Source organism: Anabas testudineus, chromosome 7 (assembly GCF_900324465.2).
Source record: "Anabas testudineus chromosome 7, fAnaTes1.2, whole genome shotgun sequence".
In the NCBI taxonomy this organism is placed as follows: Eukaryota; Metazoa; Chordata; class Actinopteri; order Anabantiformes; family Anabantidae; genus Anabas; species Anabas testudineus.
In genome coordinates, this window is record NC_046616.1 from 18,264,278 (window position 1) to 18,286,882 (window position 22,605).

The 22,605-nt window shown below is 40.5% G+C and overlaps 1 protein-coding gene across 1 annotated transcript in view; it reads left to right on the forward strand.

Moving 5' to 3' along the window:
• The window catches only part of adcy6a (adenylate cyclase 6a), a 33,641-nt gene that overhangs the window by 2,230 nt on the left and 8,806 nt on the right, over positions 1 to 22,605 (forward strand). The window contains exons 2-7 of the mRNA XM_026367860.1: positions 1,078 to 1,332; positions 1,424 to 2,360; positions 20,279 to 20,428; positions 20,661 to 20,782; positions 22,216 to 22,327; positions 22,455 to 22,582. Of these exons, the coding sequence (XP_026223645.1) occupies positions 1,313 to 1,332; positions 1,424 to 2,360; positions 20,279 to 20,428; positions 20,661 to 20,782; positions 22,216 to 22,327; positions 22,455 to 22,582 (1,469 nt within the window). The 5' untranslated portion in view covers positions 1,078 to 1,312. The remainder of the gene's footprint in view (positions 1 to 1,077; positions 1,333 to 1,423; positions 2,361 to 20,278; positions 20,429 to 20,660; positions 20,783 to 22,215; positions 22,328 to 22,454; positions 22,583 to 22,605) is intronic.

The following is a 22,605-nucleotide window of genomic DNA, read 5'->3' on the forward strand; positions in this document are numbered from 1 at the left end:
TCATCATCATCATCATCCTGATCATCCTGCCACAGGCTAACACAATTTTATAATGGCATTCTGGTCAGTATCCACTTTGCTTAATGATGACACCGTCAGCCCTAAGATATGCCTTCCCTGCTCTGACTTAAATAATGATACCCACATTTGACTTGCATTACATCAGCATGACACAACAAGCAAGACACAGTAGGACAAACAGTAGGCCTGTTTTAATATTGATGGAAAGCCTTTGAACTCAGTCAGACACCTTGGATTTCAACATTTTAAAAAAGCTTAATTTAAAAACAAACAAAAATAGACAAATAGAATATCAATGGTATTTAATTCACAGGTGATATTTGGTGTCTTTATGAATTTCATGCAGTAATAACGTGTGTCTGTATGCTAAACATTGCAGTAAGGGCAGTATGAGCAGCTTGATGTTCTAGTTATTTCGAAACATAATTTGGTTTGTGCGGCACGTCCTGCACACCCCGTCAAGTGTCCCGTTGTCCTGCAGCATTTATCTGTATTTATTGCATGTCTTTTGTCAACGCTTGATAAAAACCAGAGCTACAGTCGAAACAGTCCTTCTTTATCTGCAGCTCAGCTGTATTCATACCAGATGCTGTGTTTTCACATGGGGCTCTGAATTGAGCAAGTTCTGGTTCCTTAAAACAACCCAGACCTGTACAAGCTATTTTAGGTGCTGTCTTCCTCCTCCCTAGTAGTTTTAGGTGTAACTTGTATCTTCCTCCTCTGAGTCTGTCTCAGTTTTCAGACATGAGACAAAATCTCAAGTGTGTCTGGTTATCCAGGAAATTAGATTTATGTGCATTTAGCAGAAAATGTGAGGCATTTCATTTCCTGTCAGATTTGGGATCAAGGAGCACTTTGAAAGAGCTAAATATGACTCAGAGCTGTTCATTAATATGAGTATTAGCATCAACAGCAGACTGCTGCTACATTACTATCATGGTATGAGGTGTCTAGCCTAATCTAAACTGCCATGACATCATTACAGATCTGTCTATGCATTGACTTTTCCTGTGTGTCACTTAATAATCTGCTCTACGTGTCCCATTTTTCCTCTAGAACCAGCAGAGGCCGTGGAGATAGGTCTGGAAGTAGACACTGGTCTTATCATTAACCTTGGTCTGTGATCGGTGGCTCTGGCACAAACATCTGGAGCTGCTGCACCTTTCGACCCAATCAGTCACTCCCACCCTGCAGCCCCGCAGTTTGGCCTCTACAGAGCCCTCCGCACTTCTTCAAAATATCGTCCACAGGAATAAATGAGTAAACCGGCTGCAAGGGAAAGGGCTGGGACATGTACCAGAACCCCAACAGGTAAACAAACAACATCCTACAGAGTATAGAGAGGCAAATAATGTTTGGCCTTTCCACATAATCTGAGTTCTGTCTTTGACCTCTCACGCAGAATGTCCTGGTTCAGTGGTTTCCTAGTCGCCAGAGTGGACGACCGCAAGACTGCGTGGGGGGAGCGCAATGGCAAGAAGTCCAAACGGAAGGGAGGCTCATCTCTCTGCAACCCGCGTTACATGAGCTGTCTGCGGGACCCAGATGCTATGGAGCCCCCTTCGGGAGCCCCCCTCCATCAGCACCACCGAGGAGGGGTGGCGGGCGCTGTGGGAGGGGGCAATTTTGGCGTCCGCTGTGGATGGCAGGAGGACCACTATGGCAAAAAGGGAGGGGCCCCTGGTGAAGGGGTGGGGCTGAAATCCGTTGACTTGGGCTTTGAGGACGGGGATTTAAAAGGGAGAAAAGGGGGATGTAATGGAGGAAGCGGGGACGTGGGAGATGAGGGTCCCAACGGCACAGCAGGGGTGGTGACAGCTGCGGACTGCTGGCTAAGGGTGGTGCGGGTGTTCCAGTCGAAAAAATTCCAGTCGCGCAAACTGGAGCGCCTATACCAGCGTTACTTCTTTAGGCTGAACCAGAGCTCCCTGACCATGCTCATGGGGGTACTGGTGATCGTGTGCGGCATCATGCTGACCTTCCACTGTGTCCACGCAGCCCCTCATGTGGCCTATTCGTCAGCACTGTCCGTGGCGATGGCGCTCTTCATGGCCCTCATGGTAGTGTGCAACCGCAACGGCTTCCACCAGGACTACATGTGGATGGTTAGTTACTTGGTCATTGGAGTCCTGGTGTCGGTACAGGTGTTCGGGGTGCTTATGGTGGCACCGAGGAGCGCTTCAGAAGGCATCTGGTGGTCCGTGTTCTTCATCTATATCATCTACACTCTGCTGCCTGTGAGGATGAGAGCAGCGGTGCTGAGTGGGGCAGTGTTGTCCATCATACACGTGGTCACCACCTGGCAGATCAACCAGGAAGACAAGTTCCTCTGGAAACAGGTGAGGCTTAACATGTGACTGACTGTTTGTCATGGTTGACCTGATACTGACACAGACAGCGAACAGAGTGGAAACTATTTTGGCAGTTTGACATTTGTTTCCCCTTGCTGTCATGTTATTTCAGTATATGGGCAGTGTGTCCTGCAGCTTTTCTGATGAATTAAGTTTACCAGTACAGTTCAATGCACGGTGACTGTGTTGTACATAGATGTTGGATATACACTCACAGACCTTTTAGGCCTAAGAATGCTGTGTAGCACGGCTTTGTTTCCATACACATAACGTCTGGGTCTGGAGTGATGAAGCTTTATCTAGCTACGCTTTTTGTTGAAGGATATGAATATGTTCTGGTCGTCGCTTATTTCTGGCTGATACTACATGATAAATTTACATCACAGATACAATCCTCTCCCTCTAGTCCATATTAAACATGCTTTTGCCATTTGTGTTTTCTAAAACATTGCACTGAACACGGAAATATTACTGGTATTTGCGGAGCATGTTAGCAAACAGTTGCATATTTGAACATCCAGCAGCCACAGAGCAGCATTATTTTGCACTTGGAGCTGTCTTTTTAACCATCAGATGAATGTAAGTCCAATGTTCATCAGTCGTCGATGAGAGCTGTGATACAAAACCAAAAACTGTAATGAGAAAATGACCTGAAGGATGGAAAACACACATATGGTCATTTTTTTCCATCGCAATTTTAGGGATATTGAGCGGTGCTGCTTTAAAATCCTGTGAAGATCTGAAACGTTCCTGCTAATACTTTCTGAAGGTTTAGAAACTTTCAGGCTGGGGCTTGCAGCAGATTGGTCAAGTATATTAGTGTTTTCCACAAGAGTTTTCCACACCCAGCATTTTAAAAACCCCATAACTGCAAACATGTTGCTTTGCTTGTAGTCCGTGGCTTACAGTAACCAAGATGGAACAGCTGAAGATTTTTTACTTCTGGGAAAGTTCCTGGACACCGGGTCCTGTGAAATGTACATTCCTGAAACCTTAATACGAAACCAAATATGCCTGTAAAAATTATACACATTTTTCACATGATGTACACTTTTAAACTGCTGGGTTAAATAATAACTCAACCTCAACCCAGCCGCTGGGTCACTATGGGACAGAACACACGTCAACTTTTGATTTGAAGTGCTGGGTTTTACTTTTTAATCCAGATTGTTGGGTTGTTTGCGTGACCCAACCTAGTGAGTTAAATTAACTATATTGCTGGGTTAAATCTTACCCATACAATGGGATTTTTTATTACCTATTTTGCTGGATTCAATATTATACTATAATATTACTAGTACTAGTACTACCACCACCAATAATAATAACAAGAAATCAGACACACACATTATATGTACAAGAATATTTCATTACATTCTACAAATTATTTGCAAAAACATGGAATAATGCAAGAATAGAAAAAAACCCCACTTAACAAACGAAACCCATGAAACAGTGCATTATGTAAAGGTACAGTACAACTGTAGGTGAGTTTTGATCAACACATTCTAATCAGTTCATTCTTTTCTAGATTAAATATTAAAAAAAGTTTTTTTGAGGACATTGTTTAGTCAGAACACACGTCCAAAAACATGGGCATCCAAAAATATATCGCCTCTGCTCATGGTTGTTGTCAGTGCAGTTTGTCTCGATGGTGTAAGGGTTAGCACTGTCACTTCACTGTCCCTGTGTCTGTATGGGTATAAGTGTGGGTGCTCCGGCCTCCACCCACCGTCCAAAGCCATGCAGTTAGGATAACTTGTGACTCTCAATTGCCCCTATGTCTGCATAGGAGTGTTAATGGTTGTCTGTCAGCTGTCTGTCTCTGTATGTCAGCCCTGTGTCCGTGCCTCTCACCAAATGACAGTTGGGATCAGCTCAAATATCAAAAGATAAATGTAATAATAGAACTGTCATTTACTTTTGTGTAATCTTTGATACTCAAAGCTAAAAGTTAGGACTAAGAAATCTACTGAATGCAAACATTAATTATTGTATTTCTCTTCAGCCTAACCCTAACCTAGCAGTACCTAACAGGTATGTGCATAAAATAGTCAAATTATAATCACAACGTTAAAAAAGACAGCTTCACGTCACTTTAATCCCTGAATACTGACAAGAGGTCTCAGTGTGCTAGCAGCCAGTAAAAAAACTCCACACTCGATAAAAGTCACAGAATAAAAACTACAGTATGATTAAATGAGTTGAAAACTGTGCAGTTACCACCACTTCTTGAAAATAGAAAATACCATAAACTCCTGTCGTCGGTGTGCTTTACCACCTTTAATCAAAAGGGAAGGATCTAAAAAGTTTGACAAGGGACGAGCGGGAAAATCACTGACCCATAGCCTGGGTCAAAATAACCCAACCAGCTGTTCAGTATTGTATAACGGATTTTGACCCAGAATCAACAACCCAACAGTTTAGTTACAGTATAATCAACCCAACAAAATGGGTACAGAAATAACAAAGCAACATCCTGAGTATGGATTACTTACTTCCTAATAAACGCCATGTAGTCTTCAAACAAACAAAATACAGTGTATTGCAAGCTAGTTAAAATGGAGAGTTAAACTGAATTAATTCATTGATTAGTCCATGGACAGACATGTAATCTGCAGCCATTTTTTATAATGAAGTTTGAACAAAACAAGAAGTAAAAATTGTTCAGCACATTGGGCTTTTCATCATTATCACTATTTCCTATAGACCAAATGATTACTCATAAATATAATCAGAGAACATAAAATGTAATAATAACATATAAAGAGTAAAAAAAAAAATTGGAAACATTGATGATTGAAAAATAACGTGGCGATAAGTCCTCTTTGTGCTCTTCTGTGTGTTGTCACCATGTGGTGTCCGTGTATTTACATGTACTTTGGGGCCGATGGGTCGCACTGTATAGTGTCTTGTTTGTGTGTCATGCCAAGGGCCTAGGCGCTAGCTGAAGGTCAGTGGGCTGAAAGATCTGTCTCGGCTCCAGGGCTCTGTGTGTGTGTGTGTGTGTGTGTGTGTGTGTGTGTGTGTGTGTGTGTGTGTGTGTGTGTGTGTGTAAGAGAGAGAGAGAGAGAGCGTCTGTGTGCTGTTGGGTGACAGTGGGAGAATACCATGATATAAAGCAGTATCACTCAGGTCTCTGTGCTCTCACACAAGGGACGCTTTGTACTTTCCTCCAAGGGTGGGGTGAGAGGGGTGAGGCAGTGTGGGGAGGGTTGGTGGAGGGACTGCTTGCTTTCTGTACAGCCATAGTTGTTTTACAACTGTCAGTCCACTTGGGGAAAAGTTGTAATTCAGAAGACTTTTACATGAAAACAATAATGTTATATGGAATTTGATGATCAATTACTAAAGGCGACGCCAATCGGCGCATCATTGCTATATGCATATCAGAAACATATCACATGTACACCATATTTGTTATAATACTGTGATTGTTTATTATAATACACTTACTGATGGACAGGACCAGGTTAGTGATTCATGGGAACTGAGTAACATCATGATATACCATAGTACAATCCATCACACAGTCCAACGTTGTTTGCCATTGTTAAGTCAATGAGTGTCATGAGATAGCTGCAGCCCAGCACTGCTATTTATTCTTAAGGTTAAGGTTGTGTACTGTGTGACACAGTAATACAGTGTCATCCATCATGGCTTCACGTCTGTGTACAATTATTTCCCCTTTCTCCAATAACTCATTAACCTCGCTGAGCTTCTGTTGGTGTTGATGAGTACAGAGAATGATGAAGACATTTTTAAGGAATGATTGATAAATGTAGATGCTCTTTTCTGTTTTGTTTGCCCTATGTTTTCATGGATGCCTCCTGTCTGCTGCAGTGGAAGTTGGAAGTCTGATTTTAACGTCTCTTAATGAGATTCAAAATGAGATACAATGAGATACAAAAAGACAGAACTGCTAGTAAACTATATATTACTACAGCTTTCACACTGTTGATGCGTGGAGCATCTATCTTGGGTTTCGAGGTCAGGGTTGATGAGCTTCATCCAACTTTCTGGGCTGGAAATCCAACATCAAGGGCATTCCAGTTGTAATTTCTGGGAACTTCCCAGGTCAAATAGAGCGCACCGTCACTAAAAAGATTGTGAAAAATATAAATAAAACATAGAGTTTCATCCAACAGTTTAACATTAGTGTATTTCTGCTTTTTTTTAATATGTGGATTTGCCCCTTGACGGACAAATAAAAAAACAAATCAAAGGTAAAATACTCAATTACATTTATGTTGATTTACTGCACTAAACACAAGTAAACTTTCCAGACCTTTTTTCTTTTATGACCATGAAGTCTTGAACATGAAAACAGACTTAAAATTATTCAAAACATCCACATAAATATACAGTGAACTGCAGACAGAACAGTAATAAAATAACCTTTAAAATAACAACACTTGCTGATCAAAAGTACTATGAGTTTATTCTGGTCATGTTTGCCTGTTTTTAACCACTGCTAAAGGAATCTGTCATGTAAGACCAAGTGAGTCTCTCACAGCCATCTTGATGCTGTCTGTTCGCTGTGTGAGGAGTATTTTCATGTTGGGCTCTTGAATCAGAGGGCCCACACTCCCTCCAAACCTTCTAAAACACACAATCTGGTTATTTCTTAAGCTGTATCCCTCTTTGGCTGCGTATGTGTGTTTTAACAGCTGCATACAGCAGAATTGCTGCGTGTCTCGTCTGATCTTTGCTCTGAGTGGCCGATTTTACACGCTCAAACCATAAACTTCAGCCATGAGTTTGAACTGCCTTGTTATATGCAAGACTGCTTTCAAAACAAACACCAGTCGAACATGCAACAATGTCTAACAATGGCGACATCCTGTTGCTTGTGAGCTTCACTCTCCTGTTAGTCCTCGGTTTTGTGATCCCCCAGATTACTCATGCTGAAGTCAGTTAGCCATAGAGGTACGTACAGTACTTGCGCATGTGCATGTTCCACCCATACACACAAACGCACGCCATCTCATGCTTTGTTAAAGTTGACATCTCCTCTTAGTCCCTGAATTGCTGCTGCTTGTTTTTCTTCTGGAAATAACATTGCAAAGCTATTGTCCTACCTCGTATGTGTGGGTGTCTGTTTGAATTTGAACAATGACATGTACTGTATATGCTCTTTTTTAGAGTTAAATCTGAAACATGCACTGTCAGGCATGTTTTAAACACTCACTGAGCACGAGTTTGTCAGGTAAATGTTCAGATTGTGTCACTGAACCTACTCATATTTGTGCATTCTTCACCCCTGTGTTATTTGCTCTGTGCACCCCCCCCCCCCCCCCCCCCCAACAATGGCTGCCATTGTTGTGTGGACGTTGTTGACACAAGTGCTGTAAGAGGTCAAAGACTGGTTCCTAAAAATACTCGGCCCTTGGCGTTTCTGCTAATTGTTGCGTCACATGGAACAGTCTTATCAGAGCCTGCGTCAGAGCAACAGGCAGGTCACTCTATCCCCCTTTTCTCTGCATACACACGGGCCTGCTTTTTCACAGAACCTGAAACACACACACACAGACAAACATGAGGCTGCTAATACTCTGTATTCTCAGATACCACAGTGGTTTCTTTTCCTGTTATACATTAATGAAGTGCAACCTAATGCATTTTGCGATGGATCCCTCATCTTCGACCACAGCAGAGATGGTGGGTTAAGCCCCTAAAAGCCCATTAAACAGCACACACAGGGTAAATCAGGCCTCTTTGTGGACTCTGGATCAGTGTACAGTCAATATGTTTCACTGGTTTCCTTGTCAAGCTCCCACTAAGTGTTTAAAGTGTGTTTTGTATTCATTAGATAAGATAAGGGAATAGAGTTTAAATAAGAATGTGCTGCTTATGGAGTAATATGCTTAGTTTATACGTAAGACCACCGTGGTTTCACGTCAAACTTTCCAAATGGCTGTTTACTCAGATTTTAAAGTTCCAGGATGTTATACAGAGAAGTGATGCATTTTAATCAGAGAAAATCTCACATCGTATCAAATGTATCAGCTGTTCACAGTTTCACAGCTGCTCCCGGTGCTGGAATAACCTCATGTGCATCATGCATCAAGATGGGAGACTTGGTTCCCAGTGGAGGAAGTGTTGGCCTGTGACGGTCACCTGTGCAAAGCTGCAGCTATAGAGTAAGACATCCTGTATAAAGGGAAGGAAGAGGCAGCGGGGCAGTGTGATTGGAGGAGAATCCAATATTCTCCCCACGCAGTCCTTCTTCAGCCTTCTTGATGAATAATTTGTGTGTTTAACACAGCAGTAGCATTTTAACAAGGATACCTATCACATGTACGCTTTGCTTACGAGCAGGCCGGGTAGCTGACTGATGGGATCCCACACACACACACACACACAAAACACACAACGGCATTAGTTAAAGAATCCTGACTGGTTGGGTTTATCAAAATGTACACTGATGCATCTGAACATAATATGGTCTCTCATTGCATAATTGTTTCATTGTGTAAATAAGATAAGATAAATACCCAAAGGAGAAATTCAGGTATTGCAGCAGCAGCACAGGACAGGAATAGATAAATAGAGAAGGAAAAAAATAAATACGGAGACACATAAAGTACTAGAATACTAATAGGAACTATACAAAAGCAATTCAACCAATCAAGAAACATAAAGTACATATACTCATGCCATGATCAGCATTGTAAATAAATAGTGCACAAGTAAAGTGACCTACTGTAGTTATGTGTTGACTCGTAGCATCTTCATCAAAGTACTGTTAGACTATAGTTATACCGTAAACTGTAACAGAATAGTAGTTATATTATTTTTATATTAATAAAAAGATACACAAATATTCTGCCCCACAAAGTCAGACAGTGTTTGCTGAAACTTGAACAGTCTGTTCTTTATTTAGATTATTATTCATTGTCACAGCCCTTACATCACACCCAAATAATGCTTGTGTGTAATTGAAAAATTAACGTTTTAAGTAATGATGAGTTTAATAACCTTTTTTATTCTTTAATCAAACAACTGTAGTTCCTGAAAATAGGTCCTGAGTTCGAACGTGTGCTGTCGTGTCTCTTGACGTCGCCTTCGACCGGGACGAACAGCAGCACTTGAACACGACGGTGCTGTGCCTGCGTGAGAGGAACTCACTCCAGCAGGTGGTGGTAGTCTGTCATTCAAAGAAATCAAGGAACGCGGAAGACACGGGACTGTTGCTACACAAACCGTAAACAAAACAGTGTTTCTTTCCATTTTCACACCACTCCTCCTCACCACAGATGGTTTATAGCCACTAATATGTCTGATAAGAAGTTGCTGATTGCTAGCTGGTGACTGTAGCTGTGAATGGTTGTCTGCCTCATTGTTTGGCCCCGTGACAGAAATGCTGAAAATGCTCCAGGCTCACTACAGCCCTTAACAGGATAAGCAGAAAGCGTAATGGACGGATGGATTGAAAAGTAGCTTATCCTCATCAAATCACCTCGGTGCCACTGTAGGCTAGTCAGTGACTACTCTGTTAGCTAGGCTAGTTAGCATTCAGCAGGATCAGTTCATCTGGTGCTTCATTTTCTCTCGATTGTGATTTAAAGCTTTGGCTACTAAAGCTACTATTTATGTGGTATACAAATGCAATTACAAGGTTTTTGGTTACATAAAAAAAGATTTCCCAATGCTAAGAAAGAGGAAAATATGGGTTGAAAGTAGCTTTAGCTTAGTCTGTCTCACCAGCTAGCCTCAACTAGCCTCTGCTTGTTTTTATTTTATTCTACTTCTGTTTTTCAGCTCTTATTCATTTCTATTCACACCTAGTTACTAACAGACACACATACCAGCACTGCCAGCTGACCAACGTGTGGACCAGTAGGAGCGTGGAGACGGCATTATTCGTTTAGCATCACTCCGGAGAACGAAGGGGAGTAAACAGCATTGCTAAGTGTCTCCCTCGGTGCCTGTGTTCGGCTAGTCTTGCAGTTGCCATGGAAACAGCTAAGACTCAGGCAGCCGAGACCCGGTCCAGCCTGCGAGCGTGCAGTGTGGTAACCACTGCTTCAAGTGGAGATAAATAAATCAGGTGAACATGAACGTCTTACTTCTTCAGAGGATTTTGAAGGCCCGGGTGTTGCAGGGATCCGAGCCTTCCAGACACGCTGTTGTTTGGCTCCTTTGATGGATTCCTGCTTTGTTTTCCTCCCCCCCCTGCTGTCAAAGTGAGACGGTCCATAATTAAACATGGAGATGACAGAGGAGAGGTCATATGAGTGGAGGTGGCGGGGAGCTGAGAGGGAGGGATGCACAGGATGTTGTTTGCCAGTTGTCTGGTTCAGGGAAGCTTATCTGTGGTCAGCTCACTGTGACTCTGCATGTTTGTAGCCCCGGTGCTGTGGAAACAGTGCCGGACGTGTTTTTTGGGCCTCCGAGATACGCACTGTTTAAAAGACGCTTAATATTTGCCTCGTATGATGAGTTCCTTTTTCTGGTTTTGGTTTTCTTGCTTACTACAGATCCTTTACTTTCCTCTAGTGCTGCTGACATAACTCCTCCAAGAGGGTTGTTGATTAATCAGAGCCGGCATCCCTGAAACTGTTGTCTGTCCACAGCATGTGAAGCTTAGTGTCCTTACAGCGGTCCTATGTGTGTGAGACGAACTTGATAATATTGTGGAAATCATTTCAGTTTCCTCAGGCTTCTCCGTTTTTGTTGCTCTTTATATAAAACGCGTTTGCAACTCCAATGTCAGAATGCCATAATAGTCACACTCTCGCCACAGAAGTCACACCCGCCTGGTTACCAACTCAAATATGCGTAGTGTGTCACTTTTCAGGGTTAGGGCCCCCAGCATGACCTCGTCCATGTGTACAGAAACATGGCTAAGGGACACGACAAGCACCATATCATAAGTATAAATGGCTTCACATTACAGACAATCGTTCCCCACCTGGTTTTACATTATTGATGACACGTGTATGGTCTTGTGTTTCATTGCAAAACCCCTAAAACATCCAAAGATGTCTGAAAAATGCTGAAGGAAATGCAGAAAAAATGAATTATTAATAGAAAACTATGTCATCAGTCATACTTTCATGTTCATGGATGAGAAAAAAAAGGTTTCTTCACTCATCCCAAAACAAATACCAGTGGTGACAGGGGAAAAGGGGTTGGAGTGGCAGAGTATTCAGTGTGTTTTAGCTGAAAATATGTGTTGTGACTGGCTTTCTGAATAAATTACACTTTGGGGAGCAAAAAATAAATAAAAAATTACCACACATTTGGACCATTTTCTGCAGTAAAAGAACACAGATAGCTTATACCTCATTATTTGTTTTGACATCTCTGTTACTAAATACACAGTAAAACATCACTTCTTCCATGAATCCAGTTGGTAATGAAGTCTACAGTAAACTGCATCCACTATTATATGACAGAAACTGTGGATCAGAAAAACATCGAGATGTTTTACTGTTCACTGCTGGAACAAGTCTCCCACTGTAAATTATTTCTAGATCTACAATAAATGAAACATAAGCATATACTTTTATGTACTGTAAAGTCTGTCATATTTTTTTATATGTCTGACGATGATACGATATGATGCTCCTAGTACACATTCCCATGATGGAACGTAAAAATTGTGTTCATAGCATCATAGCGCTCTCTGTTAACAATCCCTGTGTAAGTGTGAGAACGATTCATGTATCAAAGATTTCACCATACTGACCTCTATGGAGTGAATATCTTTAGGCGAACAGGGGAGTGATTTTGTGATTCTGTGTTTCTGTGCCACATACAGATAAAGACACTGGTGTGTGAACTGGACTTTGTCCCAGTCTTTACATGTCAAAGTTTTTTCCGATCCATATATCCACACTGTTTGCACAAGTCAGTGTTTTGCTCTCTTGGTATATGCTGGGAATCTACATAGTGTCCATATTCACATTTTAAGAGTAAACAGCATGTACTGTAAATCATGCATGTCCTGTTTTATGACTGTGTAGTAAAGTAACAAACAAGACTTATTATTCTCTGCAGTGGAAACGTCTCTGAAAATCTGAAAAATGAACTTCAAGAATTAAAGAACGAACTAATTTGTTTAAATGACGCCGCTCCATGTCAGTCTCAACTATGACAGATTTTAGAAACTAAGAATATCTGAACTGTGTGATTAATGTTGTTCTGGAAATGTCCTGGAAAATGATTTCCTGAGAAAGGACAACCATGTTATTTATCATAAATTTACAGAATCTCATTTGGAGAAATGAGCACAGGTGGATGTGTTCAGTACAAATAGAGAATAAAAATTTTCCCCCACTGTTATGGCACAAACGTCTGCCTATAGTGCGACTCGCCTTCAGAGAGTGTGCAGTGTCGCCCACCGGACTGAATGAGGGAGCAGAATGAGCAGGCGGGGCTTGACTCTTTATCTGTTTATGTGGTTCTGGTCATTTCAGATAAGGGCAGTGCGAGCTGTGTGTAGACATGAGGCTCAGGCTGAGTACACAAACCCAGCAGCTGCCTGGCACCGCACACATACGCAGACTCTTCGACAAAGGCTAAAAGTGACAGTGAGCATGAGTCAGAGTGTGAGGAGGCAGGAAAGAAAGCAATGAAAGAATATGGAAATAAATAACCAACACTTTCAAGGAAAGATAAGACGCAACCTACGAGAGATACTCTTGTTTTTAGTCATGAGTAAAGCTCTCTCATTGTGTTTGGGGGGGCTAGAGTGTGTTTTACAGTGCCTGATCTAACACAGATGTGCTAAGGAGTTCCAGATGTTTCTCAAAAGCCGATGAGCTCTGACTTGCACTCTAGCTGGCCCCGTTTCAACAGTTACATCCCATCAGTCATTGCTCCCTCTGGGAAAAGGTCTTATAAATTGTACGTCTTGTTCCGTACACAGTTTTCTGGACAATGCTGTCCAGCTAAATGATTTTTTCATGTCAGTTCTCACTGTATCTAAGTGACCTCCGCAGCTATTTGAAATAAGGAAGGTATTAGTGAATGAATAGAAATCCTGTAAACACCAAACAGTGATTGTCCAGTCAACAATAACGAGGTACTGCAGGCTTGTAGAGAGGCTTTGACATGTACCAAAGGAATGTACTGTACGTCAACATTAAGGGAACGACTGCGACTAATGATTTTTAATACTGAATTATCATCATCAGATATTTGTTTTGATCAATGAAATCTTTTGTGTATAATATGTTTTAAAAAAAAAAAAGATAAATTCCCACCAACAAGGAAAAATTCTCATATTTAAAAGCATAGAAACAGCAAAACACTTTAAAACACTTTAAAATGACTGAAATGATTATCAAGATCAAAATACTATTTAATTGCTCTAATTGGCACTGTGTTTTAGTCTGAAAGCACTAAAACTATTAAGCATTGAAATAAACACAACGTCAAAAGTTTAAGGAATGGATTAAGCCAACAAGGCAGAAGGATCATATAGTAATTGTTAAGGCTCGAATCTGAAAGAATGAGGCCATCGCTGTATATTTCTAACATATCTTATTTAAAAAAATGCTGTCTTACTTCAGTAGTGACCAGAAAAAGTCCTACTACAATCTTTTTAGAAATGGGACTGCATCTGAATTCGTAATAGGTGCCATGGAAAAATCTATTTAATTAAGAAGAGATTGCAAGACTGTACATTAAAAGAAAACTACAAAAAAAAAAAGACTGAGCAATTTTGGCTGCTGGGCAGCTTTAGACAATGTAATAAATAGCCAAGCAAGCTTTTTAAACAACTCACCCCTTAACGCCCGTAACTAAATGTGAGGCATGACGATGGCCATTATCATCATTTATGCTGAGATGCTTTTTTAAAATGTATTTTTGTTGTTTTCATGTTTTAAAACGTTTTCTTCTTTTCTTCAGAAAATACCATGCAAATAAAGTTGCTATGATTAAACATACTGGGAACACAGTACTGCATGTTGTGACAGTGATTTGTCAGTATAATGAGTCTGTAAGACAAAGTCATCAGTCCGCCCCTACACCCACCACCACCCTTTCCTCAGCCGGTCCCCATGTGGCACCCTCCCTGAACCTTTGTGGGAGACTGCAGGTCTTTGGAGGGAGGCTGTGGAATGTGGGTGATAGTTGCTAAGTGAAATCTGCGCTGCCATCTCTGATAATTCACAGTCTCCGTGGGTGTGAGTCTCGGGCCAACACTAAGCAGAACCTTTCACAAGACTGAGAAATAAGCACAGGCAGAAAGAGAGAGAGAGAGAGAGACGACACTGAGTTATATTTAATATTACCATCATCCTCACATCTCCATCTTCCATGCATAATGACAGCTGGCTTCAAAATGAGCTCTCTAACAGGAATATTAAGTCAGGAGAGAACATAATACCTGCAGACACACCATAGCAAAGACTGATTTTTGCATATCAATAACTTCTAAACTGGCTGATTGGGCTTAAGAGACATAGCATGGGGAAGTATACTTTGCTTTTTCCTTGCTTACAGATGTAACCAAAGGGATTTAAAGTGTAAATCACACAGCATAAAGCACTGCAGTGTTTGGATGCACATTGAATGGCATTTAATTTTGAAGCCTTTTGGACTTTTCAGTCTGTCAACTGACCCTGCTCGCATGGCGTCTGAACAAATGAAGTGGAGCAGCAGTACCAGGTGTCAGGGGAAAATGTATTGTCCCAAATTCACTGGCCGAGTATTGCTAAGTGAACTGGAGAGCAGGACGGGAGCAAGCATAAGAGGGGTCAGGCTGCCTATTGCTGTGCTATTTGAACATGATGAGAAAATCAAAAAGAGACACTGGGACTTTGCACTTGTTTGATAAAGACTGTGTGGTTTAAAATCAATTTGGTGTGGAAAACTGTCTGTCTGTCTTAGAGAACATAGTTCAGTTGTCCCATCACTTAGACAGTCTCAATTTGTTTTTCTGTTCATGAGGTTTCCAGCTTGTTGCTAACGTAGTCCATGCTAAGAAGGGCGGCACAGTTGGTTTTCAAGCTGAAACCAGCTGCTGGTTGTGACTCAGTGGTGAGAGGGAATCAAAACCAAAACAATGAGCTAAAAGACACCACAATGTGCTGTAAAGCAGGACAGAGTGGCAAAGGTGAGTGATGATCTGGGTTTTGCCACGAAGAACAATCATTTCGAAAAATAGTCTAAATATTCATTGTCAATGTAAAAATATTTTTTAGATCTGCTTCAAATATTTTTCTCATGAAACATTTTCTTTATGAACCTATTTTTTATTGAGTTACAAAAAAAAAAACGTGTTTGTCTTTTTAAGAAAAAAAAGAAAACATGTATTTAACTAACCAAAAATGATATACTGTATGAAAGCTATGAAATAATAAAAAAAAAAAAATAATGCTAATATGATGTTATCTCACATTTTAACATATTCTAATACTTCTTTCTAGGTTTTTTTTACAAAAAGACAGAGAAATATTGTCCATGTTAGTATCGCTCTACTAACCCTAACTCTAACCCATGCATATACAAGAGAACAGCTTTTGGATATCTGTCAACTGTAGTGACCACTATGCATGAAAGGGTTAAAGAACACACTTTCCCAGACCGAATAGGGGGTTGATGGCCTTAAAAGTCCATGTTTATAGACTCACTGTCAGGACCACAGACTTCCTGTTAAAGGAAATGGCTGCTGTGCAAAATCTATCATAAACCAGAACAAAGATTATAAATAAAGTTTCTGAATTTAGCCACGCTGTCATCCTTGTCTGCTCATCCAACACAGACACAGTAGCTTCAGAGGTCATTCATAAGATGCGGAGTGTTTGGATGTGGAGGGAAGGTGAAGTGCAGCCAATGTATTACCAGTATGTATTAAGGCTGTGTGGATGTCACTGTTGCATTTGCCACTTGTTTGTTTAGACGTCTGTATCCCCAACCTGCAACACTTACAAATGAGAAATTCACCTAAATATTTTTCCTGGTCACTCATAGATTTCTCACAATTGTATAGAATAATTATTGCTTTATTATTATTTATTAGCACCCTAACATCTCCTTCAGTAGCTTTATTGTTGTTTTTATTTTTTAAATTTTACATCTGATGCTTGTTCTAGCTGTTCATTGAGGCTATATGTTGTTTACACTGAGTAAAACTATTTAAACTTAGTAATGATAAAATTGTAATATTCATGAAAATTTTTAACTCAATTTAGCAAAAAGGTATCTGAAAAAGTGAAGTGACTATATGCTTATGTCTGATAGTAAAAATAATAGTAAAATGAAAAACTCATTTTTTTTAAGTGTAATCTGCAAAAGGATACAGTTATTTAAAGTTCACTGTGGAGGCTTTTCAGGTGTGCTAAAAGTTACTTTAGCATAGACATGGTCATTTCTCCAGCAGTGTATCTCCAGAGCCCTGTTTATCATTTATTGATTAAGCCTGCATGTTCTCTTTAAGCTGCTGAGGGCTTTTTATTTTAAAATACATTTTAATCTATATTGTGCTGAATAGCCAGTATTACTGATGTTTCGCTTGTCCTGTCTAGATCAGAGCAGCTCTTACATAATGCCATTTTGATATCCAGGGATTAGGCTGTGGTGCTCTCCATAGACTCGCTGGCTGGCTGCTTCCGTCATGTCACCCTCAGGGAAATGACAAATGCAAAAAATACAAAACAAACAAACAAATAAAAAATCCAACAATCCAACTATGTATGCGTTCCAGTGACGCAATGTCCAATTCCTGGTTTATTTTAGTCTTGACAAACTGAACATAACCTTTTTAGGAGGCCATAATCTTATTGGTAACTCAGTCATGAACCCTACCTGACAGAGCGTGAGCAATGACGATCATAATGCTTAGTGGTATGATTATAATGGTGCTGGACCAAACCAGCAAAGAAAAGGCCGGCTGGATAAGGTTATAAGTGACGAGTTTAGATAAATGAGTGTGTTGTTGAGCACAGAGCACATAAGCAGGTGCAGTGGCCCTGCACTGGGAGCGTGGCAGCGTGCACAGGTAGCAGGTAAACGCTGCCGAGCAGAACTCCTAAAGAGGTGGAGTGCCGCTGCGTAAACACACGGCCTTAATGTGTACTCTGTAAACCCACCAGCCCTTGCCCTCTTGAGAAAAGCAAGCAATTAGTTTGAGCCTGTGAGCTGAGACACATGGAGTGTGATGCACACGTCGAGTGATTCTCAACAGATAAATTCTTAGAGTTGCTGCAGAAAACACGTATCCACGCATGAAAGTATAGACTGTGTCCACATATAGAGCGATGGGAGGTATTCACCTGCAAACTCGCGTCGAGCTGCAGGTTTCACTTTCGTCTCGTGGCTGTTTTTGCTTGAACAGAGAGACTAATGTAAACAGAGCTGAGCGCTCTAAACCATCTGCCTAATGTCACTGTGGCCCATATCTGCTCTCTCTCTCTCTCTTTGTCTCTGCAGCTCTCACTTACTTATACTATTCTTTTCTTGTTGTCCTTTTTCCTTCCTCATCCTGCTCCTTAACACTAATTTCCTTCCTACCCTCAGCATCTGTCCTTTTTCTTATTTTATTACCCTGCTTCTCTCATTTTCAACCCACAACTTGTTTACTTCCTTTTCAAGTCTACCTGTCCACTGCTGATCTGGTTCTGTATTTCTGTCTGTGATTCTCTGTTGACTGTGTCACATTGGGTCACATCTTGACAAAACAGAGGAAGAGAATGTGGCACAATAGGAAAATTGCAGGAAATCCACTAAACCTTAAACAATGGAGGTAGAGCAGAAAGCAAGAGATAAAACGACTCGTCACCCGGCTCACTATTCTGAAACACAACATTTAGATTATTTTCAGACAGGTGTCGATAACCTTTCCTCTGAAGCTTCAAAAGTACAGCAAAACACCTGAGGTTTGAAAGTGAAGAACGTCTAAGGAAGAATAATTCAGCTTAAAAATTTTAAGGTACTTTATAAGTGACTGCTGAAGTAGATTTAATAATTGTGAAAGATAAAGTTCACATTGCACACACACATGCATTTTTCACCATGAGATACGTTTTCTCTGAATCACCGTTATGATTTAGTAAAAGATTACTTTTCCAGACATGCACAGGCAACAAGGTCAAGCCCTGATTATTTCCTGATTATCTGGATGTTTATATTAGGTTAACATATGTACATTTTTTTTGTTTAGCTTTTACAATAATGCTACTAAACAAGATCATCTCATCTGTGTTGAATTTCCTTTCAGATAATATATATTTATACTTGACTTGATTCTTTTAAGAAAAGGATTTACATAATTGTTCATGAAGATACACTAAGAGGAGGTACACACCAAAACAATAAACATTGTTTTATATACCGGATGTAATGTAGTAGCTTACATGAGAATACGTAGAATCAATTCAAATTATTTGGCAGTACACCAAATTAATGTGAAGTTTTCAGTGAAGAAAGGAAATTACGTTCAAAAATCTCCTTCTGGAGGATGTTCAAATCAAATTAAAAATAATTAGATAAAATGTCCTAAAACATAGTATGTTTAACAGCTTTACACAGACTTTTTGTTATTTATTGATTTATTGATATTTATTTATGGTTGTTTTTGACAGTGTAAGTCACCTCTAAGCTTCATGTGTGAGATAAAATGCTAATTTACAGAATGAATACTAGTGAACATGTAACAGGAGCTATTCTATTATATGTTCAATCATGTGTTACATGGTTGTTTTTTTATGTGAACTGAAGGCACATTATTATAATAACATTAACCGAATCCTTTGGCCTGTGTGTATTTGTGTTTCTACCCAGGAGATGTCAGTGTTTAGAGTCTGGCCACACACCCAAACACTTTAGCCTATTACCACTGATAATGGATAATTTAGAAACATACTTTACTGCAGCTTCAACCCCAGTTTGCTTTTCTCTCCTTGGTGTTTATTACAGGATGTATCATTTCTGAACTTCCTTCTTGTGCACACTCAACCTTTGTACAAATGTAGCCTCTGGAGCATCACATTCAGCCTGTAAACAAAAGCACAACAAGGAAGTGGCCCTAAGACGGGTCAACAGCAATTCCCACAATTCAGCTGGGGACAGATTTCGGATGCTAGAGGTCGTCTCAGTGCAGCAATGCATTATCTTCTGACCAGCCTCCTGGTATCTCGTGAGATAGCACACTGTAAAAGAAATCGGTGGTTATTTATTTGTGAGTATTAGCGAGGATGACCCACAACATGTTGCTGGTATTGTTAGTTAAAAAGATGAATTAGGGAGCTGTGATGAGAAGAGTTTAAGAAAATCTTAGTCTCAGTCTGTGTCAAACTACTACCAGTTTTAGTTATAAGGTACTTCGCTTTATCCTTCTGCACGTTTTGGAAATCTGGCAAAACAATCAACAAGCTTTGGCCATAGACACTCAAACTTCCTTCCTGAGTGTGTGTATAGTTGTCCATTATATGGAGCCTCGCCAGTTCCACAGTGGAACAAACATTTGTGTCTGTGTTATGTAGCTCCACACTTTACAGCTGCAACATATAGTTAATAAATCAATCAGTCAATCGGTATTGTGCTTTCTAAGTGTAGTCTGTACCAGTGTTGTAATCTGATTAGTTGATTGTAAACTGTAGGTTGTGGCCACGTTGTAAGAATTTGATGTTCCAGCAGAGTTAAGCTTGCACCGGACTGCCTATTCTCTATTCTCTGTCTACCAGTGAAACCAGTCAACCAACAACAGCTTTACTGTGATAAAATCTTACAGTATTTAATTTTGTAGTTGTTATCCTGTGTAGTTTTCTCTAGAAAGAAAGAATTTCATTAGTGCAGTTATTTTTCTCAGAAACAAAACCAACTTCTGAAGAAAGAAAAATTCAATGAGAATCAGTGATTTATTTCATGTTTACTTATGTGAGTTTCTCACCGTTGTTCCTCATCCAAAGCTTGACTGTGTCCTCCTCTTTCCTCTCTGTTCTCGCTAGGTGAGCGCTAACGTCCTCATCTTCCTCTGCACCAACATCATCGGAATCTGTACCCATTACCCCGCTGAGGTTTCTCAGAGACAAGCCTTCCAGGAGACCAGAGGATACATCCAAGCCAGACTACACCTGCAGAGGGAGAATCAGCAACAGGTGGGCCATTACGTACACACATAAACACATATAAGTAAGACAAAAGTTCTGAACATATAGTAAGACAATAAGGTCCTGTGTTCCCTTCACCTGCCATCAAATCAACCAGATTAATGTATACATACTTAATGTCTAAAAAGTTATTGTTGTTGCACAGTGAAAAGGCGTGTCCCAATTACACAATGTGAATGACCCAATCTGCATTTTCTCCATTTTTTTGTGTGTTTTCCAGGAACGTTTATTGCTGTCAGTACTGCCAAGGCATGTTGCCATGGAGATGAAGGCTGACATCAGTGCCAAGAAGGAAGACATGATGTTTCATAAGATCTATATCCAGAAACATGACAATGTCAGGTCAGCAGGGACAATTTGCACAGTGCTTCATTTCATGTTATAGCCATGAATCAGAGGTGTGTTTTTGAAAAATATTGTTTTAGTTGAAATATGCTCCAAAACGTATGCGGAGAGGTGCTGTCAAAGGCGTCTGTGAGCCAGACTCCTTTGCGCAGCCTGGCAGCAGTGCCGAGATATTCACTTTTAACATTTTTGAGTGAGCCTCACCCTTCTAACTAGTCAGAAAAAGCCAAAGCCAGGGGTGGGAGCTCATGGCTGTCAATCAATAGATGAATGCAGTTTCTCTCGTTGTTAATGATAACCTCATCCATCTTATTCCTTTTCTCTAACGTTCCAAATTATAACATTAACCCTAAAATCAAGTCTTGAACCTAAAAACAGCCCTTTGAAGAAATGTTCTCAGAACATTGATTTCAAGCTAAACTTCATCCACACAACCATAGAGGACCTGTGCACACACACACACACACACACACACACACACACACACACACACACACAGTCATAAGAGGGTCGAGTGGTTTGGCAAAGTGGAGGCTAATTAACACTAGTGAGGGAATACTTAATCACCAGCAGCCAAGATACGATAATCCCCAAAGATGGAAAGCTTCAGCACATATTCAGTTACAGCACTGAGCAAACACACTGCACAGAGTCCCTCACTCCCTGACACACACACACACACACACATACACACACATAAACATACATATTACACTGGCACAGATCTCCTAAACCTGTAGGTCAACCTCCCTGCCTCTTTTAAGGTCAGCAACCCTCTGGAGGTAATTTAAAAATCTACATAGTCTGAGTGGATTTGTTTCTTGAGAGGAGGTGGGGATTATTCCAGCATCACCTGTGCTGGTCAGGGATTTCTGTCCTGCTGAGAAGCCTCTCACTGTGAACTGGAAATTGTCTGGTCCATATGTCATTCACATAGGGTGTGGCTGTATGTTTAATGCCACCTACCACATAAAACCATCATTGTTTTTCCTAGTCATCAGTTATTTTGACAGGATTTCCATTTTATGTAGTGCCTGTAATGAATGCACTTGTAATGAAAATACAGAATGTGGACATAAAGTAGGACAAAGCCAGAACTTATCTAATTATATAATTATCTGAGTTTTCATCAGTAAGGGAGTAATCCAGTAATGTGATGTATGTACATTCATACAAGAACTGCTAATTGCTAATTCGGCAGATTTTTAACGATGCCAATTTGCAGAAATCTAAACAAATACAGGCTACAAAGTCCCTAGCTGTAGCTAACAGCTCATTTGATAAGCTTTTACAGGGTCTTACTCTCCTGATGGCTTTATTTCATAGAATAGACCAGTTCAAATGGGGCTTTAGTTTTGAAAATACACAAGTTACCTAAAGCAGTTTCTCGTGGTCTCACTACTTTTTTCTCTTCTTGATCTCGTCCTCAGTATTCTGTTTGCAGACATCGAGGGTTTTACCAGCCTGGCCTCTCAGTGCACAGCTCAGGAGCTGGTCATGACACTTAATGAACTCTTTGCCCGTTTTGACAAGCTGGCGTCGGTAAGCAGCTCTCTGTTGCGTAGTGTTCTCTTAAAAACAAAAGTTGAACATTTACAAGTATTTTACTTGGACTTTTTATCTTTTCACTTCCCTTTTCCTTCTTATGCTCTGTGTCTCCCTTTTTTAGGAAAACCATTGTCTGCGTATTAAAATTTTGGGGGATTGTTACTATTGTGTGTCTGGACTGCCTGAACCTCGGGCCGACCACGCCCACTGCTGTGTGGAGATGGGTGTTGACATGATAGAGGCCATCTCGTGAGTACAAATAATGTGTGTGT